The 23,991-nt window shown below is 40.6% G+C and overlaps 1 protein-coding gene across 3 annotated transcripts in view; it reads left to right on the top strand.

Moving 5' to 3' along the window:
- The window catches only part of dlc1 (DLC1 Rho GTPase activating protein), an 84,383-nt gene that overhangs the window by 43,047 nt on the left and 17,345 nt on the right, over positions 1-23,991 (top strand). Inside the window, exon 1 of one of the 3 annotated variants that reach the window (XM_020661266.3) lies at positions 17,782-18,100. The exons of the other annotated variants lie outside the window; for them this stretch is intronic. Within the exon in view, the coding sequence (XP_020516922.2) occupies positions 18,088-18,100 (13 nt within the window). The 5' untranslated portion in view covers positions 17,782-18,087. Of the gene's footprint in view, positions 1-17,781; positions 18,101-23,991 lie in introns of those variants that run through there. 3 annotated transcript variants of the gene reach the window in all.

The raw sequence follows: 23,991 nt of genomic DNA, 5'->3' as shown, positions 1-23,991 counted from the left end.
TCGGAGGGAAAATTCTAAAAAGCCTTTTCTCTGATTCTTCTTTTCTTTCGCTCTAATCATCTCTCGAGTGGGACGTCTGGCACTTTTCAGTAAGACCACAAGTGGCCCACTTGATGCTCGCTCTTGACTTCGCATTGTCCCATTCGCTGCCCATGCTTTTACCCCTGCAGATGGAAGCCGATGTGATTGTTCAGCACAGAACTTTGGCAAACACTCGTCTACCTCACAGACGGGAACATCCAGATATAACTGACCTGGAACAACCAGCTTGCTGTTTCAAATGGCTGTTGACAATGTACAGAGATCGGCCGACGCTCCTATAGAACTCCTGATTTTGCTGAGCTTGGGAATCCCAAAGTGGTGTGCACAAATATTTGCACAGATTGTGGAATTCACTCCTGCCTCGGCACTCGAGAATGTCTGATTTCACACCGCAGACTTTCAGGCTGTTGCCCTCCTACACCTTCTCTCTCTCCGTCAGCAGAAGGGCTCTGAGTGCTGTTGTAAGCAGTGCGGCTTTGTTGGCAGATACAGAGCTGTCTTCATTGGCTTGGCTTGTACCCGTGTGTTGTGCCTTCCCAGCTTTAAGTATTTTGGTATTAATACTGATACCAACAGAGGTTTGATTGGTGATGATGGCTTCAGAGGACAGTAATACATGTCAATTACAAAACCAACCAATGAAGGAAATATGTACCAGAAGGTTGAATTGACCAAACATGATTAAGAATATAAAAAATATAATGACAGCTTTTCTTCACTTGAGAGCATAAAGGTATGTTCAATCCAAAAGGGGCAGGACATTGTCAGTGATGTCAGTGCAGACAGATGGTGATATGATGGTATCAATTCAAGGTGAGATGAATGGTAGCTGGATGCTGAAATAAATACAACTGCTTTAATATACTTGATCGAGGCTGGCCCCACCTGAAAATGGCACATGGCATTTTAAAAAAAAGCAACAAAGAACTGGAATAATAAAGAATACTTGGCTTTCTGATCAAATATGTGCACATGATGGGAATGCATTCATGTGTATCAGACCTTAGATATACCACGAGGAGTTTTTTTTGTTTTTTTTTACCAACTAATCACACTTAATTCAATGAAATTCCTCTATGTGATCTCCACAATTACATTATTTTTAATGCTTGTCATTGCTGCCACCGGCTCCAAGACGACAACGTGTTTTACAGCATGTTAACCAGAACCTTTCTTGTTTAAAGAATCTTCTGAAAGGATTCACAGTCATACAATAAACGACAGCAGAAGGATTTTTTTTTATCTGAGAGAACACACACTTACTTCGGTATTTGTGCACTAAATGAAGCTACCTCATACTCTTGTCTGCTTGCCAGCTTGATCTATCCAATCTTTAGTTTATACTATCACTCCATCTAATTACACGTAGCATGGATATAAAGGCACAGCATCCGACTCTATTGCTTCATCCACCACCTTGGGTTTGTTGTTAACATTACACTGCGACTCCTGCAGCCTCCTGTCTATGCCATGTCGCCTTGGCTAAAGGCGACATGGCCCAGCTTTCTATATATTAGAGTTGGTATGAAAGACAGTTTCTTAAAAGCCATGTTTAAGTACCTGCCGTTCCAGTGATGCAGAGTTCACCCAAAGTTATTATGTGAAACGAGAGGAGGAAGATGATGGCGTGACGACTCGGCACTGGTCATTAGTCGTAAAATGAGTCACATTCCAGAAGAATCTATTCCAGATGGGCACGAACAACAAGTTTTAGTGCCCCATTAAAATAGTCTCATCACTGGTGCCTTAACTGCCCGTTGGGTTGCCTGATCTCATGGTATGTTGTTTGTTTACTCTCCGCTGGGCCTTCATTTCCTGTGTGCCTGCTGCTTTTTGCAACGCTAGCAGGTCCGAGAGGGTTATCCATCTTTAATTCACTCAGCCAATCCACAGGAGGATTTGAGATAATCCCTTTGCTCTTGTTGATATTTTTAACCCTTTAAATGCCATCAATTGGGGAATCAAGTTTCGAAGCAATAAGTCCCGATGGAGTTTATCAGAAAGTAAAGATTAAAGGGGGATGACACTAACATCTTAGAAAGTATTTCACATTTGTGTAACCTATTACAGAAAAAAAGGAATTTGGTCAAATAGAACATTAAAGAGATCCAAAAAGTAAGCAATAGATACAACTGTTATCCTGGATACCTGTCAGTTTTAAGTAACATGAGCTATTCATGCTTGCAGATGTCCCTCACTGTGTGTATTTATTCGTTAACAAGCTCTTCTTACTACAACCTAACAGATTCCAGGATGTTGTGCCAGTGTATTTTAAATACACAAACACATTGACCCATTTTCTCACGTGTCTCCCTGGTTGCCAAAACATGATACCCTGTGATTATTATCATTAGACTGTTTTTTTCAGCACCCCACTGACTTGCCAGCTACATTTCTATCATTTGATGGGAGGATGTGCACACATACATTTTCTCCATGCACAGAAAAGTCATAAGCCAAACAAATGTCTTTCCTCATGATGGTCATCCATTTAACAGCCAAATCCCAAAAGTTTACAGAGATATTTATCCTCAGCTCAGAATAGACATCTTGTTATCCATGCAGGTCACAAGACTGCAAGAATCCAAGGACAAAAAATATAAAACTTACTTTGGGCTTGGGTAGGTGCTGTCTAATAAAGGGAATACAAAGTCAATACCATTATATGTTAAATCTTAACCCAAATGATAATGACTGATTACAATTTGGATAAAGAAAAGAGAGAATTAATCCTTTTCAAATGGGCAATCCATCATCCTGGGAAGGCTGGCACTATGTCTGCATCATTTAACCATCACACGTTTCACATCAATAAAATACCCCCATGTACTTCAGCAGTCAAAGTCATAGATATCCGTCTAGACGTATGTATATTGTTCTCAGCACTAAACTGGCCTTTTAGTTCAAGTTTTAGTCCGGTGACCAAAAACAGGATTTCTGTTGGAGACTCGTGATCTCCAGTAGTAGCTCTTTGAGGCTGTACTAGTTTAATGCAGATATCTACATCGCTAACCCGATCACAATGACAAGGTTAAAATGTGAAAATCTGATTTGAAGGGATAATGTTAACTACGTCCACCATATAAGAACTAACATACTTATAGTCCCAAACAAAAGATCAGGTATTTGAACATAAAGTGTCCAGAGTTTTCCTTTGGGGAGAATAAAAGGCTGTACCATTTTCCAAGATAACAATGTTTGTGACCAACCAACCAACCCAGCGCCTGACATTGCTTTATTGAGAGCGATTTCTGTAGCCTAGATGATATGATATAGACATTGGCTGAATCCAAATGGATATTGGATAGAGGGTAGACAGTATGTTATGTTTAGTGAGTGAATTTGCCAAGAAATTTGGGAAAAATAGTGATCACAAATGTTCAGCATGGCGTTTAATATGGTATTCAGCTTAACATGCCACTTCCAGCTCATGCTGATCTGGTTCTTGACTCCTCATCTGCTGAAAGGGTCTGGTGCTTTTATTTATGAGGACGTTGACAGCCACCTTGGTGCCTCGGGGCAAAGGCATTTCCCTTTTTCCATCTCATCATGCTTTCCAGTCTACATCTGTCATTGTGTTTGGGAGGAATTGAAGATTCCTGATTATTACAATTAAAAGCAACAAGGTTAAGAGGACCATCTCCAAAGTGAGCCCTTTAATCTACACAGTCCAAAGGACATTTGGTAGGTATGACAGATTTTTTGCAAATCCTTGTTATGAGTAGCTTTTGGGTAATTTTCAGTAGTAGTTCTTGTACAAAACCATGTCTACCAATTATATGGGATACTAAAAGAAATGTGAGTCTTTCTAAGACGAAATAAAGAGTTTGTTAGAGGTCTGAGGCTGCTGAAACTCAGCATGAGCTTCTGAGAAAGAGTTTAGAAATGCCTGCAGGCCACTGTTGAAACATTGAACAGCATTGTCCTACAATCTTGGAAAAGTTTACAGCAGGACAACAATGTGATACATCACAAGCATTGCACAGGACTACCACCTCTGAGAAGCTAGAAAATAATCTCTCTCTTTAGACTGAACGCTCACTTAATGTCCGTTTGTCTCCTGATGGAGAGGTGTTGCAGGAGACCTTTCACCTTGTAGTCACTCAGGGATCGTAACCTCTCTGCCACCATGAATGGGTGAACACAAGGCCACTGGCTGAGTGTTGTCACCCTCCGTGTCCAGGCCGACCTCCACTTTAACTCCTTACAGCTGCTAATAATACAAGCACTGGAGCGCTTAGCATTAGCATGTGGGGTAAGTGACACTTTGACAACTTAATGTCTTTTATGTGCGTGTGTGGTTGAGGTCAGGGTCAGTGAACACGATGTGTGTCCGGCATGTCTTGGACTAAATGCCCTGACAGATTTGCCATCAGTAGTTTTCATTCATTGTTTTGCAGCAAAGCAGCAGGTTTGAGATGTCCTGAAAAGGGAATTTTGGGAATGTTACGAAAATGAGGTTTTGTTCGATTCTGCCTGAGGTGAAGTTGGTTCTATAGTGATGTTTCTAACAAATTCCTTTGTGTGCCTTCTGCCCTTTCCTTTCATTTCATTTGAAACATAATGAACAGTAAACATGTTAGGTTTTTCTTCCCCTTAGCCTACCTTTCAGCACTTTCAATACAACTGTCACGTGAACCACTTAAGTGGCTCTTACCAATATGCACGCACTGAAATGTGAGCTAGAAAAGCCCTGCTGCCCAAAGCCTCATGAGCATGACAGTTCTGAGGATCATGTTTAAAACCTGCAGGTGAATAAAGCCACAACAGAGTAACCCAACAGATTTCTTTGTCATGTGCTTGTCTAATTGCCTCCAAGCCATTATCACTAAAAGAAAGGAAGTAAAGTAAAGTTTGTTTTTTATGGCCTGATTTTTTTTTTTTTTTTTACTTAGACAATGACGTTATTTGATCTCCCTGTGCTTAAACGATGTCTACACAAGTATCACAAGGCCTCTGTTGTTTCACTGAGAAAAGGATTCTTTGTTTGAAAGTAATTTATTTTGCATTGGCATCATGTGATTTGACTTTGTTTGAAACTGTAACACTTTCCAATTTTCAGCAAGGAATTCATTTTTCCCCTTTTTTCCGTTACAGAGTTGATCACTTGACCTCATTTGTGAAATAAGTGGAAATTTAAATAACTTAAACTCCAATCCATAATCTAAGGGAGGATTGGGTTTATAACAATATGCAACTGCTAAAACCTTAGTCAGGCTGCGTCACCACAAAATGCTTGAACAACATTTTTTAATTTTAATTCAAATTGCTCCAAAATGTTCTTGGTTCACAAAGAAATTCTTCATGTGACCTTGCTGACTCGTTGCTCTTACCTCTAACACCACAAAGGATATCATTTTATTCATTCCTGTGAAATTTTCTCACATAATTTTTTCTGGATTTGTGTAAAATAAAATAAAAAAAGGAAAATTCAAGTTACTTAGTTTCTCCAGCACGATGTTGACATCCAGGTTTGATGCTTAATGTCTCAACATGGTGTGACTACTGGATAAATTGTCATGAACATTAAAACAAACATCCATTTGGTACAGAAATAACAATAGATGGAGTGATTTGAGTTGAAATGACTATGTTGATCTCTTCACATTTCATTCCCTGCCACCATCACATGACACAAATATGCATGGGCACAATTATTTGCAAAGATGTGGAAAAATCCAAAGATGACAAATGCAAAGATGTGGAAAAATCCATTTCTTTTGTTTTCAGAAAGATGAGCAGGGATTTGCAAAGATGTGGAAAAATCCATTTCTTTTGTTTTCAGAAAGATGAGCAGGGAAAACAGAGAAGGGTCAGCATGCGAGCCAGGGTCCAATCTGTTGGGCATATGGAGGTTCTGTCCCTGCTGCCCACCTCCAGCTGGACAGTATTAGTCTCCCCTGATACTCAGGAGTTGAGCTATCATCCCCCAGGGACAGATGAGGAGCAGAGGGACGAGGGGGGGAATCACATATCCTGTTCATCACCCTCAAACACATCAGTGCTCTCCATTAGCTGCTAAAGTAAATAAACCCAGAGAGTCTGAGTGTAGAGCAGAGAGAGAAAGAGTAGCTGAATGAAGGTTTGGGGCATCAGGGCTATACACATGAACCAGTTAAAGTTTATTTAAGTGATCGAATGACCAGACACTCAAATAAATGTACCATTATAACTACTTGAAAAGGAAACAAAGAATTATCAAAACTGATGATCAAAACTCATAATTACGACAAATAGCAAGCTTGGGGTTTTATCTGGCCAGTCAAGCATTTTGGCAATATCTAGCTTCCATTTTGGAACGTATTTCTGAGTACATAAGGTTTTTATGCAGGTTGGATGAAACATTGGGAGGGATTCAATTTAAGTGTTAAAAAGTTTTGGTTTAAATTTAAATGTAGGTGAGCCCCATATAGTGTATAATTACAGGAAAGCAGTCTCAAAGAGAAATTGGTGCACAGTGTTGCTCTGAATTTGGTCTAAAAGGTTAAAAGGGAGGTTTTTTATTTCTGCTCAACTTTAAATGAGTAGAATCAGGTCATCAGCATATCAAAACAAGTCTCTGCCCGCTGAGTACCTACAGGGTTGGTGCCTTCTCCTGACACAGCTAAACATATACACCAACTTCCTCCTGTTTATTTGTATTTGGCTTAATACACAAGATTCCTAAGCTCGGTGGATTTGGGTTAGCAATTCATAAAGACAAACATTTAGATTTCCAGCTGCAGTGAGGCCCTTTATAATCTTATCAAAATACCTTCCTTGTTGGTCAATGCTTACAGAAGCTTACCTTAAAACATGTCAAGCATGTAAATAAATGTATACGTGCCCAAGCACGCATTAAAGTCTATTAAGGCTTGAATGTGTTTGACTCCTGCACGCGCGCAGCATTTGTCTTGTTAGCCTCATGTCCGTCCCTGGTTTTAGTGGGTCATGGTTGTGACATGAGAAATGAGTTAATATCCACCGGCTGCCTGTCTTCCGTCTGCAGTTTGTCAGCCCAGAGCTGAAGGGCAGAAAATAACCTGCACACAAGGTGTAAAGCAAAATTGCTTTGCCGTGTTTGACCTTGAGGGTGATAAGTCTTTTAATCACTGGAAGCACATCTGCACAAGTTATTTAGGTCAATATGCTAATTTGAGTGACACTAGCATTTTTCTTTTTCAAAACGTGTTTTTACCATTTTACAAACAGATTTTGAGTGACAGAATTTTTTCATCTAGGCTCATGTAGCAGCAAAACTGTGGGGGGAGAAAAAATACTATGTCAGTGCTAGGAAACTTCAGTGAAAAAATTCTAAAAACGGATTTGAGGCACTTGAAATGTCTTCATTTTTGTCACAGGACCCATCATGGTGTGTCTGTTCTGCATCCCACCACTCTTTGATCTGCAGTAGCTCTCTTATCTGTCTTATCTTCTAAAATATGACACGAGACAACAGAAGCTGTTAGAAGTTGGGATTTGGAAGAAATTACTGAAATTCAAACCTGCTCTGAGCACTTTTTACAAAGGAGCCTCGGGATCAGTGGTAATCTCCTCCCTGAACCTGGTTTGTGTTTTTCATGACAACCTACATGTCTGCATGGTTTGTCACATGGCGCGCTAAGAGGTCAGGGTTCAAAGGAGGTCACGGGTCAGGGCAGGGAAGACTAAAGCATCAACTTCCTGCGTTACTCACTGACTGATTCTGCACAGAGAGAGAGAGAGAGAGAGAGGGACAGAACAGGCGTATGGTACTCTGGAATTTGGTCTTTGCTCCGCTTGTGTAGGACGGCATGACAAAAGTCAAAAACAGGAAAGAAAATCACAAAAGGGGCGAGAGTCCTGCACTTTCTATTGTCAGAAGGGTTATTGGACACCTTGGTGTGGGTGTGCACATGCAGAACACACAGCCATATATTTAAAAGATAATAACATACCAATCACACAAACAGGAATGCATTCACAAACACATACACACATCCTTTATGCATCAGGTTTTTTCCCCCTATACCTTCCATAACCTCTGCACTTCCAACATCCTTTGACTCCCACCCTTCTTTCTTCATACACACCGCGTTCCACCAATTTCCCTTCAGGGCTCATAATCTCATTGCAGATCTTAAATCTCGCACCCAAGGTCCCATGATTTATTGCTGCTGAAAGGTAGCTGGCGGACCTTTCACACCCATTCCTACCAATGTGTGCCAACTCCATCTGCATCCAGAACAATTCATCACAATGCCTGATGATATCCAACGAGATTACATTCTTAAAGACTGATGCCGTTACATTTTATTCCAGGAATGATTACTTCAAATCCGCCATGACTGCCAAGAGTCAAAATCCACTCTACAGCCGATTGGGATGTGCCATGTGGTAGCCATCAGAGCAGGGAAGATCTATTTGACAAAACAATTTAACCTAAAGGTCTATTTAGTAGCTGTACTGGAACCTTTGATCATATCACCTGAACTTTTATCAACAAATGGAGTTGTAGATGTTCAGATTAGCCTAACCTTTGCAGTCGCTCGTAAAGACCAAGATGTCTTTAAGATTTATATAAGGGACCAAGAAAACCTGTCCTACTTAAATGAGACTCAGTGCTGAAAAGGTGCCTTTTTCTGTTAGTGGAAATTTCTGTAAAGGTTAAAGGCTGAAAGACATTCAGAAATCGCCTGAAGTTGGGAGTGGCAGAAAATGTCAACAGGTGTTGACATTAAGCTCTCCGGGCCACTGGTTTTCAAATATCACTGGCCCGACCATTGTAACCGCTGGCCCAGGAACGTTACTTTTGATTCGAAGAATAACAGCCACCAATTTAGGCTACTCTTGAACCATTCTGATATGATACGTTGATGCTGTAGCAGTTATGAGCGCGACGTTTAAAAAAACGCTGAACGTGCAATCAGCTGGCCCGGACTCTATCAATCATTCATCCGGGCCAGCGGGCCAGTTATAATGTCGAGCCCTGCTTCTGGTGTAGCTAACATTTTAGGATAGGAATTTTTCTATTAAGAGTTTCCTTTCATGAACTCCATGGTTTGCCGTCCGTCTAGCAACTTGAGAAGCAGGAATGGAGTTGGCGATGAGAGATGAAGTCCAGTAGAGAATTGTAAGCTGCAGTAGCATCCAGAGATGCCTGTTAAAAGACAGAAATTAAAATAATATTTTGAATACATGAACCCCAATGGTTTATGGGATTGCATCACATTATTGCGTTTTCCTCCTTTTGCTCTACATGCAAACTATTCTACTGCTTACAGCCAGTGTTGCTATGACGCTAGTGGATGATGCGAGGGGTGTAGGGAAAAAGCGACAGACTCACAATCAAGTGTCGATACTTGCTAGTCAGTTGTGCTGTTCACATTATCTAGCTCTTACCATTGGTAATGTATGTCTGTGTCCGACGTACTAAAATACTGACTGTCTTTGGAGCATTAAGACATTCAGTACCGTCTTCATTCTGTCGCACCTTGGATAAAATCTCCCCGGTAAGAAGAAGCTAGACCCATTGTTTTCAATATGCGAGGTCTGCAAAATTAAAGTAAAGTACTTCAGGAACTATACAAATACCGGGCTTATATACCATCACCCAAAGCAGAAATAAGAGGAACAATGGCTGTAGACTACTGAGCTGTGCACAAGGAATCACTTAATCCATCTGCCAGCCAATTTTCAATGGACAATAAAAAACAAGATCCATTGCTTGTTTTATTAGATTTATGATCCCTTAATTCTTTTACTGTCAATTTCTTTGTTATAGGTTTTTTTCCTCTGTGTTTACATTATGGCAACAGGCCAATATACGATAAAAACATCAAATCTGCAGGATTTTAAACACATTTGATTGTGCTTTTAACGGTCAAACACTAATTTGCAGCTTCTTAGCACACAGCAGACTGAAATAAATCCTTAAATAAGCACCCCTTTATAACATATAGGCCAGGGAATGTATTGTTGTAACTGTTTGAATTAGACGATCAGTTTTGAATCGAATTGTGACTCCAAGAATCATGATCGAAATTGGATTTAATCAAATCCAATCGTGAGATATTGAAAGATTCACACCCCTAGATGATACTACCTGAACTGCAAACAAAAATCAGAACTTTATAGTCTTGTCTTATTTACAGGTTCTGCATTTTTATGCAGAATCTGTTGAATAAAGATTAGATGGGTATAAAAACTAAGCCTAACAATCTCGAAAACTAAACTTACCAGCTTGGTTCTACTTTGGTAACCTTTAAACTCATATAAGATATGATTTTGAATGTATTATTTAATAAGTATTTTATGTGTTCAGTTTGGAAAATGAGGCACTGTTAAGCACAAAATTGTTAAAAACAGTAATTATCATACCTCAGTAGGTTTGGATAAAGGGAATTCTTCACATTTCCAGGCCTTGCACTCAGCACAAAATGTGTTTTGTGTCACAACCATATGGTTGGCATCATTAACCACTCCCCAAGTATTCAGCTGGTTTCCCATGAAGACCTCCACCGCTTGTAATTCTTAGAAAATGTGGTCACACACACTCACAGCGACTCTTTTCCTTTTGTTCAAGCCTCTAAAAAATGAATTACACAAGCTTGGTTCACTCACTTCAGGCTGCTAACATCTGCATTTTGCCATAAAATGTTGTTTTGAGTTTGAGATTAACGACAATAATCAAGCAGCGTTTGCAGAGACACCGCTGCAGTTTTACATGGAGGTTTTTCACTTTCTTAAAATGTGGCCTGAATCATTGAATGAGAAATTTCAGCTCTCATTGTTTGTTGTGTGTGTTTCCAGATCCCATTTCACCAACTCAATGGAAATGTATGACACATAGTACAAGTTTAACTCTTTTTTTCCTTTATGAATTTAAGTTTAATGATCTTTAGTTGCAGAAATACCTCTTATGTCTTGTTCCCAAACCTCCAACCTTTGCCCTTAGGTTAGGCTCTTCCTCTGCCAGGCGAAAGAAAACCATCACTAATCTGCGTGACTAATGAGAAAAATATGAGCTGTAATATGGAGCTGTTTGCTTATGTGAGTTCGTTATCTTGATCAGAGGGCTTCTAATCAGCAGACTTACATGGGATCCAGTTTGCTTCAAAAAAGTCTTTCATAAAAGTTGTGATAATTTTAGTATTTTAAGAGCGCACACAGAAGGTGTGCATGTTATTACAAACTGTTAGCTTTAGCATTTACACATTTAAAAGTTGGCCGATGATTCTCTGGCATTGTGTGAAGGCCAAGGTTGAGCAGAAGTCACATATGGCTGTGTTTTAATGGAAAAATAGTGATTTAACTCCTTAAAGATGTCGGCCATGCTCAAAGATTTACAGTCGACTGAGTGAAAAGAATTTACCTTTTCAGCACAAACCTGCCCCCAATGGTTTAAATCAATCTGAGAATTTAATGTGAACATCCTGTTTCTGATGTGTAACATATTATTGGAAACGAATAACACGATTTTTTAGAACCTGATACCAAACTAACATATTAAAAACCTTTCAGTTTCAACAGGTCTTTATGACAGTCAAACCTGGTCCAAGTAGAGAAGAAGCTCAAACCAACCCCAAATTGATACCTAAACAGAAAGAACAACTAAAGGTTATCCAAGTAATCCCAATGAGTAATTACCCAAGGAGACCCTCAAAGTGCTGCTGGGATTTGAAGTGAATGAGCAGACAAAGATTTCAATAATATGTTTAATTTATCCTACTCATCACAGTTCCCATGCTCTGTTAAAACATTGAATTCCTCCATTTTTAGATGATGACATTTTACAGAGCAGTCAAACTCTGTATTTGACATTATGTCTAATTTTTGGCCACACAGTTTTTGTTGACTCCCTGAGAGGAAATGCTATCATTGAAGCTTGTCATGCATTCCATACTTTTTTTTTTTGCACTCATAACACATACAGGAAGTAATACAATAACAAGGTGGTGGATGTCTCTGTCAGAGCTGCAGGTTTGTTGTGTGATGTAGGTTTTATAATAGTAACATACTAATAAAGAAGATGGGCGATTATAGTTTAAAGTCGTCAACATTTTGGATACTTCAATATTTTTCTATACCAGATTTTTTAACACAATACAATCTCGTGTTTTTCTTTTAATGATGGATAGTAAGCGAGAGACAGATAGAGAAAGAGGAATGCTGGTCCATTTAAATTTACATGTCAATAATCTCATTACCATGGCATCTCATTAAGATCTGAAAGATACACTAACATCTCTTACAAACATACAAAGAGTAGAGGGGGTTAGCACATTGCCAACATTTTTGTGTTATGTAGACTGTGGAGGAGTTTGTTTCATATTTCGGTTATTGAAAAACAAAAAAAACAAAAAATTGGGTGCCAAACACAAATATTGAATACTGTTCGATATTTAAATCATATTGTTCTTGTTTCTATTCATTTTTACCACTACTAGATGCAAATGTAGCATAATATGCGACATCTGTTTATGGTTTTTGATTCCTCTCATAAAGGATTTGTACTTACTGAGAAGACAAAGAGGCTTAAAAAGTCAGTTTGAAAGTGGCAGGGACTCGAACCAATTTCTTAGAACTCTGTAAAAGTTCCTCTGAAAACGCCTGATGACATGAAGATGATAAACAAGGTAAACAAGGTACTAAGAAGACCTCTGAAAATGAAATATCCTTCTAAAATCTATATTTCAATGTATTCTCTATGTGCTCTACATGGACCACGAGAACTCTTGTTGAGGTATCTGCTCATCAGAATCCACATGAAGCAAACACTTTCCAAGAGAAACCTTAAGCCAGGACTTGAACCCCTTTGAATACGTCTCGTGTCGGACCTGATGTGTGGTCAACATTCTGACACTCTAATCGTGTAGTAAAAGACTAATGAGCCGGTTTGGATTCAAACCATGTGTGTGTGTGTGTGTGTGTGATTACGTGTGTTTAATGTCGATGACATCACTTGTCACACCTTGCAGATTTGTACAAATACCACCTGTAGCATCTGTGCTATGCTCTTAGTCTTTTAGGTGTCTTTGAGAATGACACTTTTTATGATGTTCATTAGTGTTTTAGAAAACAAGTCTGCGGTGTAGAATCATTCATAATCACTCTGTTTTTAAAGAGACGGCCTTTATCCTTCAACCTTAATCCTATGATAGTGTTGTTCAAAACATGAAATCCTGTACAATATGTACAGCACATGTGTACATGAATACCAAACCACACTGAGCACACACTTATAAGCTCATTAACACTCTCTCCTTCAATGGTTTGTTTTCCTGTTTAAGCTTTTTGTATGATCTAAGTAGTGAACAAGTAAAAAGTGAAATACTAGTATGATCCAGCATAATGATTTTATTTTTTTGCACCTGGTTGACAAAATATGTGGTCGTACAACCCTGATCCATTGTTTGTGCAAGTGTGTGTGTCAGCCTCTATTGTGATCGTGGTCAGTCCATCAAAGCCCGGAGAGGGTGTCAGCGAGGCATTCGGCCCACTGTCTGCTTCACACTTCCTTTGTTTGTGTGTGTGTGTGTGTGTTTGTGTGTGTGTGCTGGACCAAGCCTCTTGTCTCCCCTGCACTTCCTCCCCAACATCTTGTGTGTGTGTGTGCGTGCGTGTGTGCGTGCGTGTGTGTGTGCGTGTGTGTGTGTGTGTGTGTGTGTGTGTGTGTGTGTGTGTCTCTCTCTCTCTCTCTCTCTCTCTCTCTCTCTCTCCTTCTCCCTTGCTCTCTTTTTCTATTTCTTCTCTATCTCTAATCAGTGTCTTATTGGGCTGAGCCCCCAGACCATTGATGAGCTATTTCTGGAGATTCCTGTTATGAAAAGATTATTTCCCCTATTCTCTGTCTCACTCGCTGTCTCTTTCCCTCTCATACACACACACACACACACACACACACACACACACACACACACACACACACACACACACACACACACACACACACACACAAAGCAGTAAAACGTATCTCGTTCTGCATCAGTGAAAGACAGACGGCAAACAGTTGTCATCGGACTGATTTAGATTCGAGCTTCAAGGACAGCAGCAGAGCCTTCCCTCTGAATAAATTCACACAGACACAGTTAGTTCACTTATTGTTTTAGTAAATACACATTTGCCCATTTCTTTCCCGATTTTTAATCAAATTTCACTCATACTATTCCTTAGAAAAAAACACCCGACTGATCAAAGCCTTTTCAACTTCAGAATCTATCATGTTCATCTCAATTTGAGCAAGTCCTCCACGACCTCTGCAGACCCATCATGTGGTTATCTCTTCTGTGGGTCTTTGTTGACACGGCCTTGGGTGTGTGTGTGTGTGTGTGTGTGTGTGTGTGTGTGTGTGTGTTTTGGACTGACACGTCCGTCAGCTGACCCTCACCTGGCCTCGCTGTTTGGGGTTAGAAATGGAAGAAAAGGGGAGCATAAACCCTCAAGGCGAGCCCGGAGAGATCCTGTAAAAAAATCTCTGATCCTTCTCCCAATTTTATGTCTTTGTCATTTTTTTCATCTCGTCTTTGTCTCTGAATTGTTTGTTTTACTCTATCTTGGTAAAGTCCTTTACAGAAGTATTTCTTTGGCCATTTTTTCCCCTTCTATTTTCCAGCCCCTCCCTTCCCCTGTGTGTCAGGGTCAGAGGTGACACTGTGAAGTTTACAACCTACAACAACAGTAGCTTCACCCGACAACCCAGCAGCAACAGGTTTACGGGGCATTCAGGGGCAATTTTATTATAATCAAACATTTGTGGTGCATTTTTTTTTTTACACCTGTGCATTTTTGCTGCAAAGTAAATGATAGTTCAGGACAGCCACTAGTGCTGAATTATGTGATAATCCGAGGAAACATGCCTATATGAATTTCCATGAAGGTAAAAGTGTTTATTTATATTCCTTTTCCAGGGAGAAGTTGCATTTAATTCACTCTAATCCCCCGTGTCTGCCTGCTGTAACACTGATGCATCTTCTCGTTTCCTCTCTTTTGTCCAAAGCCCTCATTATTCTCGTGTGCATTTGATCCGTATCTGAATCATAAGCCAAACAAGCGCCTGACTCTGACGAGCTTTGATGAATGAAAATTGCAGACACTCTGAAGAGACACACTCATTTGCCCCCGAGCAAACTGGCAGCAGCGGCAGTCTGCTCGTCTGATCCCTCACACTTTACCACACACATTCAGCAACAATCTCTGGCATTATTGTGTGTTTATCAACACAAAACAACGTTGAGAGTGTGTCGCCCTTCAGCTGTGTGCTGAGGTTGTTGACCCATCTCAGCTTGAGGGTAGAGCTGGGTCGGGGTATTGGGCGCAGCGTCTGGGTGGTCGGGTTTTTGTGGCTCAGGGATTTGGCCTTGTTTGGTAATCTTTCTTCATCTTTTCTTCCTCTCTTTGCTTTTCTCTCTATGTATCCTTCTCTGTCTACCTCTCTCTCGCTCTCTCTCTCTCTCTCTCTCTCTCTCTCTCTCTCACTCTCTCTAACTCATACACACTAATAGACAATGAGTATCTTTTTTACTCCCTTCATTTACAAGCTTGGTGTAAATATTGCAGCTTTCCTCACTTTATAAAGACAAGTTTTTCCATTTGCATGTAATTGAAATGCGCTCTCTAATATGTTGACGTATACTAAACTATATTTGTTATGGGTAGTGCACCTCAAAATTACTTCTTGCCAAAATGTGTCCTAAGAATCCACTTTTAAAGACTGATTAAAAGGATTTATTATTTGGTTTCTATCTTTGAAAATATTCCATGATCTTAAGCTTTGCAGCTTTATTTTTGATTGCTGTATCTTTGTAAATCGGCTTCTGTGTTGTGGAAACTGACGTTACTGTTGGTTGGGTGAAGAAAGCACATGATTCTGATCGTGCAGAAATAATGAAATAATGATTTAGTTAATTGTGTTTGGAGACAAATCAGCATATAAAAAAAACCTGGTGGCTGATAGTCCTTTAATAAAAAAATACCATTATACTCCTTCAGGATGTGGGAGTTGTAGTTCTCTCAGTTAAAGTATTACTGATACATATTACAAATGCAAAGTAAATATACAAAAATGTTGTTTCTCTAGGTTTTACAACATAACTTATGATACCCATAAAGAAGTTGACACATTGACTTCTGAATCATGTCATCAGATTAAAATCAAATGTTTTGTAAGAGTATAAGAACCATAATGAAGCATCTACCTGTATAATGCAATAATAATGATTAAGAGTTTAACATTTTTATAAAAAAAAAAAAAAAAAAGGCCTTAATACATCAGGAATCTGAAACAGGACATGAAACACTGATTCTTTATTCATTCTTCAGAAAATGTCGTTTTTGTAGAATCATGCACATATCTTTTTAGGGTTTTGTAAAAAAATATATGCATACATTTCAAAATATCCCCACTCCTCTACCGAGGGCCTGTGCTGTATATAAACTTGGATTTCTCTCCCTTTAACAGTTGGCAGGATCTCTGTTGGGTGAATCACTTGTGACTCCTCTCTCTGTCAGCTGGGAGCGGTATAGCAGCCAACAACAGACTGCTCACTTAGCCAGCCAGGATTTTCTGCATCATCCTCTCCCCGCTTGGCAGACCGAGCTGTGGATTACATGTATTTCCCTGCCACATGGTGACTCGTCTGGCTTTCCCTTTTCATGCACCATCTCAGTGCCTGTGTGTTGCCATAGCAATAACACTGAACACTGAACCGTGCCAAGGCTGACGTTTTCAGAAGGTTCTTGGAAAACTGTGCTTGAAATGTCCAGGGAGAAAGTGGAGAAAACAGGAAAGCTTGGGCAGACTGTGCTGAAAAAAATGGACCAATTAAAAATGAGTAATGTGTGACCCTGCCTAAACAGGCACACAGATTCATTTACATTTAAAATATATATATATATATATTCAGAATAAGGCTTGATTTGAGTTTCCAAAACACTGTTGTTTAATGTTATTGTAACTGGAGGAAAAGATGGATATATGGGTATAAATGATGTGTTTGTGTAAACTATGTGTTGGGTTATCAAGAAATCAACCTCTTGATCCATCCTATTATTACAGTAATTACTGATTATAGTCATTATATTGTCTTTCTTTGTGGATGCTTACAAAGTGTAGTGCAATCCCAGTGTTTACATCACCAACACTTCCTAACATCTGCCCTGCATCCAGCACCAAATGTTGATATTGGCGAGTCGGTGAACGCGGTGAACGTGCGTCACGGGGCAGGAGCACAGGCATTACCATACCTGCAGTCTTCTTTTCACTGGGCCACTTGCGCTTTCCAGACTAATCTCGTGTCACAAAAGAGCGTCCCTCGGTTGTCTCTAGTATTTTCTAATGATATGCAAACTGGTTACCCACCTCTGAGTCATTTGTTGCCTATTAGCAAGGGCGAGGAGGGCAGGAGCTGAAATGGATTGAGAGGAATCCCACAGAGCTCATTTAGTCACTTTCGTTTTAATGAGGGTAACATCTGTAAAACATATTTTTAAAGGACTAGTCTGCCTTAATTAGACGACAATAAAAAAAGTAACAAATATTGGAATAAGTTCGTGAAAGATTAAAAGTTGAAGCGCAGACAAAGAATCCAAAAGCTGCGTTGGTGCGCAGATATAAAACATCTTAATTTAATATTTAAGCTTCTTTCGTTTTGAGGTGCCGAGGGTGTCCCGAGTGGGTTTGTGTGTCTGCCTCCAGCTCCTTATCAGGTGGGGAGTAGCGGATTGGGTGGGGGTGGAGCCACGGGCAGAGTTGTCCATTCCTAAAGCTTGAATCACTCTACTCTCCATTCACATTCCTGCTGGGGACCGTTTCATTCACTCGCAGTGTCGGGAGGATTTGAACATTTTTTTTTTTTTTTGTTTGGGAATTGAGTTTATAATCGCAGCCCAATCAGATCTTAACCATGGATTTATTGCCTCGCGAAACGCCCAGAAACCACGTTCAGAAATCTGTGCAGTTCTGAGTTTTCCCCTTCCCTCTGGATTTATCATGCGGGCTTCGCCTTAACAGTGGAGTAGACCTGGACTGGACAGTAACCGGGAGGTCGGGTTTTCTGCTGAGGCTGGTCGCGACCGAGACTTTAAATAATGATATTAACACGTAAGTCTGATCTCTTTCACCAAGTGTTTCAAACAATGATGATTGTGTCATGGTTTTCAATTCTAAGTTAAAGCGTGCCCAGACAAACGGCTTTCCTGTTCATCAAAAATAAAGAGACGAGTTATAGGTGTAATAAGCAGCCTGCAATGGGATAAGTAACTTTTTTTTTAAATTAATTTATGTGACGCTGTATTTGGCTTTTTGCTGAAACGTAAATCTCTTGTTTAAGTCTTGTTTGAGGCGCAACGCTGCGGGCTGTCAGATAAGAAATCTCCCCGCTTTACGCGCAGCCTCACTCCACGGCTCCATTCTCCTCCTGTGCAGAACTCGAAAGAAATGAAAATCCTGTTCAGGTGAATGTTATCATAACACACGCACTGCCAAATAACTGTGCTTCTCTGACATTGACCAAATCTTTGTTTGAATGTCCCCATCTTTACGCGGACTATTAGCACACACCCCAGCACTTTAATTGGATCCAACGTTGATCCGTGTTGTGGAAACAAGGTCGTGAACTGGAATGTTCAGGCTTAATCGTATTTAGTCTTTTGAGATTATCAGAGGGAACCAGTCCGCGACGTCTCTGCCATTACAGTGCCTCCAGTTTGTTCAAATGCCTGTGCCTTTTGCCTTTTGCCTGCCGACCTTTTGCTATTGGGGTGGGTGGTGAGGGGGGGGGGGGGGGGGGGATGTTGTAGCTGTATAAAATTGCGTTTTCAGTCTTGTACTGGCAGGCTTCACTTCATTTGTGGGTTTTGGCCCTTTGTCTCAACAGTTTTAACTGCCTGTTCCAACACATGGCTTCTTATCAGCCACCTCAGCTCTGGAGCAGATATGAGTACATTGTGGTTCAGTTGTGCAATGTTACCACCCGGGACATGCTCAGAGACACACACACACACAAACGTCCAGCCATTGTTTTACAAGCTGAGTGATCTTTACCTACATTAACCATGATCACAGACAATGTTCTTTCTCACAAATCTAAATTGAGACTCTTAACAATAGTCCACTTATATAGACGCGCTCTGAAGATTTGACTCCCTCCTTTTGCATCGGCACATCTCTTCCCCTCTTTCACTCATGGCTTGGCTGAATTGTTGGTACTTTAAAGTTGAGCTCGGAGACGAGCAAATGAAGGAAACGCGCTTCATCTGCAGTCTTTGTTGAACAGGAAGCGAGCTGGGGCCTTATCTGAAAGATTTACATCCAGTTGGCACTTTGTTTCTCCACGTCCTGTGAGAAGACACACGTGTTGTTTTTCCAGTCTTGCCTTCACTGGTTTGAAGGTACCTGAGCTGTCCTGGGATCTGTTTTATGAAAGGATAGTTATCAAGTGGGGGCCCACGCTGGTAGGCTGTCATCTGTCTCTGGAAAGCTTATCACCTGAACCACAACTGGGACCCTCTGTGTGAGCATAAATCTTTTGTCAGAGAGCGCAGGGGCTTTTGGGGTTAGCTCTGCGATGATCCATGTGGACCAGCTGTGTGTTTGAGTGCTTATATGTCTGACCATTCAATGATTGTCCCAACTGGTGCTAGATAACTTAAATGGGCCATGGTAACCACATTATTCTTTCTGTGTGTGTGTGTGTGTGTGTGTGTGTGTGTGTGTGTGTGTGTGTGTGTGTGTGTGTGTGTGTGTGTGTGTGTGTGTGTGTGTGTGTGTGTAAATTGGGCATAGCTTAAGACCGGCCAGATGGTGATATTTCTGGCATCGTCTCACTTTGCTAACAGCCAGACCCTCTCAGGGAACACCAGCTGTCTCAGGCGTGGAATCAAGAAAACCATATACCCATCAGAAAGAAAATCTGTTATCGCCCATCTTTGCATTCCAGGAGACTACTGGAGGGGTTATAAATTGGTCACATTAAGAAAAACAGTCCTCTTTAGTTGTTCCAATGACATTGGGATCATTCATGAAGAGCTCAAATTAAACAGAAATATGTTTTTTAAAGTTCATGGACACATCAAGAGTTTGTCTATGACTTGAGGCGGATGACAACATTGACAGCATCTAGGCTTTAGCTTCCCTTGGTGTAGATCAAGCCACAGAGTATGGCTTGGTTTATCACATTACCTGTCTAGACCCACTTTGCAGCTCCTTCAGAATGACCCACTCAGACCTGAAGTTGATAAGAACCCCCCCTGCCTGCCTCTGGGTTGTCTTACAGTCGGTACTTTCAGACCCAGTGACAATCGGCTAATTCCAGATAAGCCACCTCAATTCACAACAGTTGTTAGTCAAGCATTCTTCTATGCCAACTTCAAAGACCTAGCTTTGGTGATAACTGTATTCAGAGTCTTGACCTCCAGTTTGCCATGTATATAGCAGAGCCTTTGAGGTGGGGAGCAGCATCCTTTGTTTGCTAGCTGCTGACGAACTCCCACTGGAGCTGAGCTTTCAGACTTGGCCAAGCCAGACCCCGCTGCCTCCTGCAAGGGAGGGACATTTTGGTCGGCAATTGTGAGAATTTCCTGCCACAGGAAAGGAGAGAAGAGAGGGGCTGAGCGGAGCTGAAACAGCCACAGAGCAAAAGAGAGAACAGAGGAGAGGCGGGTGAGAGCAGGGGAAAGGAAAAGACTCTATGATGGATAATTTTAGAAGTGGATACCCCAGAGCAGAAGGTGAAGCTTAACACTGACTGGCTGCTTACCAGTTCAGCTTTGGCCAGGTTCCAAAAGAAAAGCCCCATGGGATTTATATGAAATCTCTATTAGCATCAGCTCAACTCTCATTAATGTTGTTATCTGCTGTTACTCGCTCTTATCTTTCTTTCCCACTTTGAAGTACTGTATTTCTGTTGTTTTTTGCTCATTCCCTTTGGCCAGAACGAATGTAACTTATTTTTATTCCAACTGAGAGGATTTGTCTTCACCAAATACATTTAGTCTGTAAAACATGTCCTTATTGGAGGCTTGATTTTCAGTTTTAGCCACGAATACATCTGTCATTCTGTCCAGCCTGGCGGACATGTTTCAGACATCCTGAGTGGCTTCCTCAGTAGGACCAGAAGTTCTGGTCTGGGCTGAGATTAGTGTATGAATCTATCCACATTTGTTTTGTTTCCATGCCATCCAGGCCCATAACCAGTGATCCTAATGAGATCATCAAAAGTGAAGAAGATTTGATTCTGCAGAATATTACCTTTTGCAGTCATGGAATTACATTCTGTCGATATCTTAGGTATGACAAAAGTCTTGTAGGGTTCCTGTGGAACTTTATATTGCTGCATTTGCCATTGTTCCTAGTAGTTCTTTCTCACAGTAAGTACATCTGTACATGAAGAGAATAGAGATTTGTCCTGAAGGTGCTTCTATAAAAATTAAACTGCATATAATGAAATATGTGGTCATTTGTTGGATAATAAGTTTACTATGACAGTATCTTCAGCTCTGTAGTTGGCCTTGAAACTGTGGCGCTGGCCTGACTCCTTTCCCATTTATAATCTGTTGTATGTCTGCCAACTTGGCACGTGGAGACCAAACTTCAGCGTCATTATCAAGTTAGTGAAACCAAGATTTCTATTTGAGAATAATTTAGTGTTTAAATAGTTTTGCTGCCATATTTAGGTGCTTAGTACTTTCTATAACACATTTGTTGAGTGGGACTTTGTAGCTTTCTAAACCATGAGGACGTTTGGTTTGTACACACAATCACCGGAGCCAGTGTTTGTCTTGGCTTCCTCCTTGCCTATTATCTGGCCAGCAACAAACGAAGGCAGGGCCTTATAGCGTGGTGGTCAGCAGCCACCGCAGCGCCGCTCAGCTCTCTTCCTGTGTGGGAAGCAGGAAAAGGAAGTGAAGTAGTTCTCTGGCGAGGGCTAAAGAATTGGGTTGGACAGTCAGGGAAGACAAAAATGAAAAAAAGATAAACCATGGACCTGAAGTAAACAGAAATGCAAAGGTTTGGGTGTTGTAGAAAGACATTTTCAGTTTCAGTTAATTCCTATGAACCTATTTTATTGCTTGGTTGAGCCAACCTTTTATATCCCAGATAAGACAAGACACTATGTGTGTGTGGTTCTATTGTTAGATTGTTTGTGCCAGATGCCCCTGTCCATTTCCTGCAGCCACACAAAAGATGTAAAAAATATTCCTACTCAACAAATGGTCCCAAAATGTGGTGCAGAAGCAAATATTATTCAGTTGTACCCATCTGCGTGTTGAATACTGTCATTATTTTTGTTTCTAAGGCATACCAAGTCTACATTATGTCACTGTAAAGTAGATTTGACACACATTCTAGCCCAATGGGGTGTGTCACTGGATAGATTCACTCCAAAGGCACTTAATGGATCCCATAGCCTTCTTTTTGGGGTTTGGGGGTGGAAAGCTAACCACGTGTTTGTATGTCTAATTTGCATTTCAATAGCTTTACTGTCTTTTGAGTGGGTTGTCTTTAAACATGAGGTTGGTCTTTGCAAACGCACACAGAACAGCTTGTGCACACACTAGTACACACACAAAAAAAAAAAAAAACATGAGCAAACACAAGAATCTCTGGCCCTATGCAGTGCTTGCTTTCGAGAATGTTGGTATAATTATCCTTGGGTTTTTTTTACGTTCCTCCGGGTTCACTATGCACCAAAAATACTCAGCCCAACACACCCACTGAACACACAGCCTCTGACACATGCCATTCCACATGAGAGTTGATTTGTCAAATAAAACTGGGCTAAAGCATAGATGTTAATGTGTTGTTTCACACTTGGGTGCATGCTAGTGTCGCAGTGGTTGCTTCAGGAGTGCAGGCCCCTGCAGTGGTAGAGGGTAGACCCTGTGTTGGTCGTGTCACACCTTGTTGTTAGTGGGTTTGTCTGCCGTCTAGGCTTGTTGTTGGTATGTAAATGCTCATATATGGTTGAGAACAGACCCTTTGAAACAGAAGTCTTCTTCTGGCCTCAGTCTGTCTGTGTGACAGGACTTTATGGTTACCTTACTTTTGTGTCAAGTCAGTTCTGAGTTGGTAGAGTGTCATTTGTCTGACATTATTTATTGCGGGTAAACGTCCGCATAATCTCTGTTGTTTGCCAACAAAAAACTCACAGTATGCTTTCTTTTTATGCTCCTGGCTCTTTGTGTAATCTAGCCTTGAAATAAGGTGGAACTTTTAGATGTTTAAAAGATAATATATACTAATGGTGGTTACTATGTGTAGATCAGGTATGCTAAACTCAACACATCAACCTTTCTAAAAGTGTAAAGTACATACTATTAAGTCTGTACGTTTTTTAACTCAAATGAAAACTTTTGACTATTCTCCCTGAATTTCAGACAAAAAAACTTGAAGTATTGCTAACAGAATTAAGAGGTAACATGTTTAGCAGTAATTCCATATGTTGCTGCTTTCATCAGTGGTTTCATTCCCTGCCTTTGTTGCTCTGGTCTGGTTTACAAGTTTTTCTCAAGGTTGTGTTACATTTGTGCTCACTGTTATTTCACCAAAGCAGACATTGTAAAGTAAGCTCCTTTAGGCCTGGAGACATGTTTCTGTCTGTCCTCTCTATGCAGACTGCTGGCAGTGGGGGTGATTAGGAGAAACTGAGGAGGCCGGGGTGTTTGCAGCCATTTGGCATATGTCAACTAAAGGCTTTCACAGATAACTGGTAGACATTGCAATGGCTTCTGTGTCACAGTGGACGTCAACATTCAGTCGGTACTTAGCACAGCAAGCCCAAATGTTGCATCTTGTGTTTGATGGAGTTTGTCTGGCAGTGTTGGAGATGTGTTGTGCACATGTCCAACAGGAGTTATTGATGGACACAACACATGTACATACTTGTGTGTATGTTTAAAACATTTTTAAAAGCATGTAAACGTCACAAATGACAATTCAATTCAAATGGTAAATATGTGTCATACGTTCTGGCTCAACTCAAACGTCTTGGG

This window comes from Labrus bergylta, chromosome 1 (assembly GCF_963930695.1).
Source record: "Labrus bergylta chromosome 1, fLabBer1.1, whole genome shotgun sequence".
NCBI classification, from domain to species: Eukaryota; Metazoa; Chordata; class Actinopteri; order Labriformes; family Labridae; genus Labrus; species Labrus bergylta.
This window is presented reverse-complemented; position numbering and strand designations above follow the sequence as displayed.